This window comes from Phyllobates terribilis, unplaced genomic scaffold (assembly GCF_046119375.1).
Source record: "Phyllobates terribilis strain yellow unplaced genomic scaffold, ASM4611937v1 Scaffold_4__5_contigs__length_816908805, whole genome shotgun sequence".
NCBI lineage: Eukaryota > Metazoa > Chordata > Amphibia > Anura > Dendrobatidae > Phyllobates > Phyllobates terribilis.
The window spans coordinates 281,274,081-281,280,080 of NW_027362764.1; the positions used below are offsets into that span (position 1 = coordinate 281,274,081).

General features: G+C 43.7%; 1 protein-coding gene across 2 annotated transcripts in view; it reads left to right on the forward strand.

Moving 5' to 3' along the window:
* NT5C3A (5'-nucleotidase, cytosolic IIIA) overlaps nucleotides 1-5,604 on the forward strand; it is a 62,177-nt gene extending 56,573 nt beyond the window's left edge. For both annotated transcript variants that reach the window (XM_073678274.1, XM_073678275.1), the window contains exon 9: nucleotides 5,085-5,604. In XM_073678274.1, coding sequence (XP_073534375.1) covers nucleotides 5,085-5,186 — 102 coding nt within the window. In that variant the 3' untranslated portion in view covers nucleotides 5,187-5,604. The remainder of the gene's footprint in view (nucleotides 1-5,084) is intronic.
* The last annotated feature ends 396 nt before the right edge of the window (nucleotides 5,605-6,000 follow it).

Here is a 6,000-nt window from a genome sequence, read left to right on the forward strand (position 1 = left end):
AGATGAATCTGTGCTGCACTTTATGTACATGCTCAGTAGTGAGGCAGTGAGATGAATCTGTGCTGCACTTTATGTACACGCTCAGTAGTGAGGCAGTGAGATGAATCTGTGCTGCACTTTATGTACACGCTCAGTAGTGAGATGAAACTGTGCTGCACATTATGTACATGCTCAGTAGTGAGGCAGTGAGATGAATCTGTGCTGCACATTATGTACATGCTCAGTAGTGAGGCAGTGAGATGAATCTGTGCTGCACATTATGTACATGCTCAGTAGTGAGGCAGTGAGATGAATCTGTGCTGCACTTTGTGTACATGCTCAGTAGTGAGATGAATCTGTGCTGCACTTTATGTACACACTCAGTAGTGAGGCAGTGAGATGAATCTGTGCTGCACTTTGTGTACACGCTCAGTAGTGAGATGAATCTGTGCTGCACTTTATGTACACACTCAGTAGTGAGATGAATCTGTGCTGCACATTATGTACATGCTCAGTAGTGAGGCAGTGAGATGAATCTGTGCTGCACTTTGTGTACACGCTCAGTAGTGAGATGAATCTGTGCTGCACTTTATGTACACACTCAGTAGTGAGATGAATCTGTGCTGCACATTATGTACATGCTCAGTAGTGAGGCAGTGAGATGAATCTGTGCTGCACTTTATGTACACGCTCAGTAGTGAGATGAATCTGTGCTGCACTTTATGTACACGCTCAGTAGTGAGATGAAACTGTGCTGCACATTATGTACATGCTCAGTAGTGAGGCAGTGAGATGAATCTGTGCTGCACATTATGTACACGCTCAGTAGTGAGGCAGTGAGATGAATCTGTGCTGCACATTATGTACACGCTCAGTAGTGAGGCAGTGAGATGAATCTGTGCTGCACTTTATGTACACGCTCAGTAGTGAGGCAGTGAGATGAATCTGTGCTGCACTTTATGTACACGCTCAGTAGTGAGGCAGTGAGATGAATCTGTGCTGCACTTTATGTACATGCTCAGTAGTGAGGCAGTGAGATGAATCTGTGCTGCACTTTGTGTACACGCTCAGTAGTGAGGCAGTGAGATGAATCTGTGCTGCACTTTCTGTACATGCTCAGTAGTGAGATGAATCTGTGCTGCACTTTATGTACACGCTCAGTAGTGAGGCAGTGAGGTGAATCTGTGCTGCACTTTATGTACATGCTCAGTAGTGAGATGAATCTGTGCTGCACTTTATGTACACGCTCAGTAGTGAGGCAGTGAGATGAATCTGTGCTGCACTTTATGTACACGCTCAGTAGTGAGGCAGTGAGATGAATCTGTGCTGCACTTTATGTACACGCTCAGTAGTGAGATGAAACTGTGCTGCACATTATGTACATGCTCAGTAGTGAGGCAGTGAGATGAATCTGTGCTGCACATTATGTACATGCTCAGTAGTGAGGCAGTGAGATGAATCTGTGCTGCACATTATGTACATGCTCAGTAGTGAGGCAGTGAGATGAATCTGTGCTGCACTTTATGTACATGCTCAGTAGTGAGGCAGTGAGATGAATCTGTGCTGCACTTTATGTACACGCTCAGTAGTGAGGCAGTGAGATGAATCTGTGCTGCACTTTATGTACACGCTCAGTAGTGAGGCAGTGAGATGAATCTGCTGCACTTTATGTACACGCTCAGTAGTGAGGCAGTGAGATGAATCTGTGCTGCACTTTATGTACACGCTCAGTAGTGAGATGAATCTGTGCTGCACTTTATGTACACGCTCAGTAGTGAGGCAGTGAGATGAAACTGTGCTGCACATTATGTACATGCTCAGTAGTGAGGCAGTGAGATGAATCTGTGCTGCACTTTATGTACACGCTCAGTAGTGAGGCAGTGAGATGAATCTGCTGCACTTTATGTACACGCTCAGTAGTGAGGCAGTGAGATGAATCTGTGCTGCACTTTATGTACACGCTCAGTAGTGAGGCAGTGAGATGAATCTGTGCTGCACTTTATGTACACGCTCAGTAGTGAGGCAGTGAGATGAATCTGCTGCACTTTATGTACACGCTCAGTAGTGAGGCAGTGAGATGAATCTGTGCTGCACTTTATGTACACGCTCAGTAGTGAGGCAGTGAGATGAATCTGTGCTGCACTTTGTGTACACGCTCAGTAGTGAGGCAGTGAGATGAATCTGTGCTGCACTTTATGTACATGCTCAGTAGTGAGGCAGTGAGATGAATCTGTGCTGCACTTTGTGTACACGCTCAGTAGTGAGGCAGTGAGATGAATCTGTGCTGCACTTTCTGTACATGCTCAGTAGTGAGATGAATCTGTGCTGCACTTTATGTACACGCTCAGTAGTGAGGCAGTGAGGTGAATCTGTGCTGCACTTTATGTACATGCTCAGTGAGGCAGTGAGATGAATCTTTGCTGCACTTTATGTACATGCTCAGTAGTGAGGCAGTGAGATGAATCTGTGCTGCACTTTATGTACACGCTCAGTAGTGAGGCAGTGAGATGAATCTGTACTGCACTTTATGTACATGCTCAGTAGTGAGGCAGTGAGATGAATCTGTGCTGCACTTTATGTACACGCTCAGTAGTGAGGCAGTGAGATGAATCTGTGCTGCACTTTATGTACATGCTCAGTAGTGAGGCAGTGAGATGAATCTGTGCTGCACTTTATGTACACGCTCAGTAGTGAGGCAGTGAGATGAAACTGTGCTGCACATTATGTACATGCTCAGTAGTGAGGCAGTGAGATGAATCTGTGCTGCACATTATGTACATGCTCAGTAGTGAGGCAGTGAGATGAATCTGTGCTGCACTTTATGTACACGCTCAGTAGTGAGGCAGTGAGATGAATCTGTGCTGCACTTTATGTACACTCTCAGTAGTGAGGCAGTGAGATGAATCTGTGCTGCACTTTATGTACACGCTCAGTAGTGAGGCAGTGAGATGAAACTGCTGCACATTATGTACACGCTCAGTAGTGAGGCAGTGAGATGAATCTGTGCTGCACTTTATGTACACGCTCAGTAGTGAGGCAGTGAGATGAATCTGTGCTGCACTTTATGTACACGCTCAGTAGTGAGGCAGTGAGATGAATCTGTGCTGCACTTTATGTACACGCTCAGTAGTGAGGCAGTGAGATGAATCTGCTGCACTTTATGTACACGCTCAGTAGTGAGGCAGTGAGATGAATCTGTGCTGCACTTTATGTACACGCTCAGTAGTGAGATGAATCTGTGCTGCACTTTATGTACACGCTCAGTAGTGAGGCAGTGAGATGAAACTGTGCTGCACATTATGTACATGCTCAGTAGTGAGGCAGTGAGATGAATCTGTGCTGCACTTTATGTACACGCTCAGTAGTGAGATGAATCTGTGCTGCACTTTATGTACACGCTCAGTAGTGAGGCAGTGAGATGAATCTGTGCTGCACTTTATGTACACGCTCAGTAGTGAGGCAGTGAGATGAATCTGTGCTGCACTTTATGTACATGCTCAGTAGTGAGGCAGTGAGATGAATCTGTGCTGCACTTTATGTACATGCTCAGTAGTGAGGCAGTGAGATGAATCTGTGCTGCACTTTATGTACACGCTCAGTAGTGAGGCAGTGAGATGAATCTGTACTGCACTTTATGTACATGCTCAGTAGTGAGGCAGTGAGATGAATCTGTGCTGCACTTTATGTACACGCTCAGTAGTGAGGCAGTGAGATGAATCTGTGCTGCACTTTATGTACATGCTCAGTAGTGAGGCAGTGAGATGAATCTGTGCTGCACTTTATGTACACGCTCAGTAGTGAGGCAGTGAGATGAATCTGTGCTGCACTTTATGTACATGCTCAGTAGTGAGGCAGTGAGATGAATCTGTGCTGCACTTTATGTACATGCTCAGTAGTGAGGCAGTGAGATGAATCTGTGCTGCACTTTATGTACACGCTCAGTAGTGAGGCCATGCTGTGGAGTTGGAGGTTTGACTTACCGACTCCACAGCTCTGGTGCCCCAGTTGATTGATGGGTGTGAGGAGCCGGCTATTGATGGCCTATCTTGAGGACCCCAGAGTTCATAAATGTATCAGCTATCTTGAGGAAAGGTGATATGTGGTCTACAGGACATCCCTTTAATGCTGAGGCACCTTTTCTTAAGGCTCTGCTATGTGTTACGCCTCTGATATGCCTCCTGGCAATAGATTAACAATTGGGTGGTACAGTACCATTTCTCTTGTCAATGGGGACACACTTTGACTTCATCCAATTTATTCTCCTGTAGGTGCACATACTCTCAACAGGAATGGTAATGCCAATCTGTTAGGTTTTACAATCTATTTTGATGCTCTTCTAAATTTGGCACAGATTCCATGCTCTGCTATAGAGCAAAATCCCCAATAATTCACATAACATGGGGTTTCAGGGCATCTCTGGTGGACATTATTCCCTGTGTGCACATGCTGTAATATTATACAGGGTGATTCACTTGCTGCTTTACCCAGAAAAATTGCTGTAACTTGTAAAAGACTATCTATTGACTGAAATTTGGACTGTACATACCTTGGTTCATGAGAAACTGATGTTTGAAAGCGGGTGTTGAAAATGTCCACTGTTCGCATCCAAGCACATCTGCACGCGCCATACCATATTGAATGCATTCCACAGGACACCTGGGTCACAGCCTGAATTTCTCGCTGTATGTTCTCTCGGAGTGCCTGTAATGTTCAAGGCTTCTTACCGTACACCCGACCTTTCAGATGGCCCCCAAAGGAAATAATCTGGCGGTGTTAAATCCGCAGTCTTGGTGGCCACAGTCCCTTGGAGATTACTCTGTCATCAAAGAAGTCTTCAATACACTGTTTGGATGGTGGCTTTTGACCTCCATTTTTCTTAAGAAACTCACTTTTAAGGACAAGTCTTTGAGACTACTGTTTGTGAGGATGTTTCTCATCGCTGTCACTGAGATTCATTGTAGTCTCACTTCGACCGTCTTTTAGAAGTTGAAGCTATTTTTCTGGGTAAAGTAGTGAGTGAATTATCCTGTACTTTGTATTAACACTTTACAATAACTGAGAGTAAATGTCGTGTATGTCGTCCCCCCCTCCCCCCTTATTTGCAGATCGATGAGTCTCTAGAAAAATACATGGACTTGTATGATATCGTATTAGTCAAAGATGAAACTTTGGATGTGGCTAATTCCATTCTGCAAAAGATCCTTTAAGCTGCACCGGTGGAAACCCTTTACATGCCAGCATGTAGGACTCTGACAACTGCTGTTTGTCTGTTTTTTTTCTCCTTGTTTGTGATTTTTGTTTTTTATTTAAATATATTTTCCTCAAACCATTTTGGACTTTGAAAGCACTTTACCTTTTAGCACCGTGCTGCTTTATTACACCTGAGTTTTATTGTTTTCTATTTCTACGATACGTCTGTCACCTTGAATGAAGCTAACCAGCAATATAGAATGGAAAAAATGAAGAATGTAACGGTGTAAAGAGTTGAAATGGATCTTTATTTTCTTATGCACTATTAGATGTTGTATTTTGTATAAGCATATGTTTTTGAAGGCCAAAATGTGCATGTTTAATGCTGTTTGTACAATCTTTTTATGTATTAAAATATCTACTTTATTCATTGAATCTATGTATGGAACTTCAGTTACACTTTATTGTAACGTGAGGCTGATCCTTCTAGTCCAGAGATGTCAATCTCCAATACACAGAGGGCCACCATTAAAAGCTTGGACAACGTCGTGGGCCAACCTTGATATTGATGAAAAAAATGTCTACAGTTGAAGATTTTCTTTATCATCAAATATAACGATGAATCTTTTCATATGGAAAGAAACTTAAAGGGGTTGGTCCCACCAACAAAGTACATTTTAATAGCTCTTACATAACATTATATTCCCATATTTTATTCTAAGAGCAGTAAAACATATATGGCCTAATATAAATGGGCAATAGGATGCCGATACAGTTGAAAGTGGGGTGGGGTGGGGGGCCCGCCCGGCTTCACCGGTAAAAATATACTCA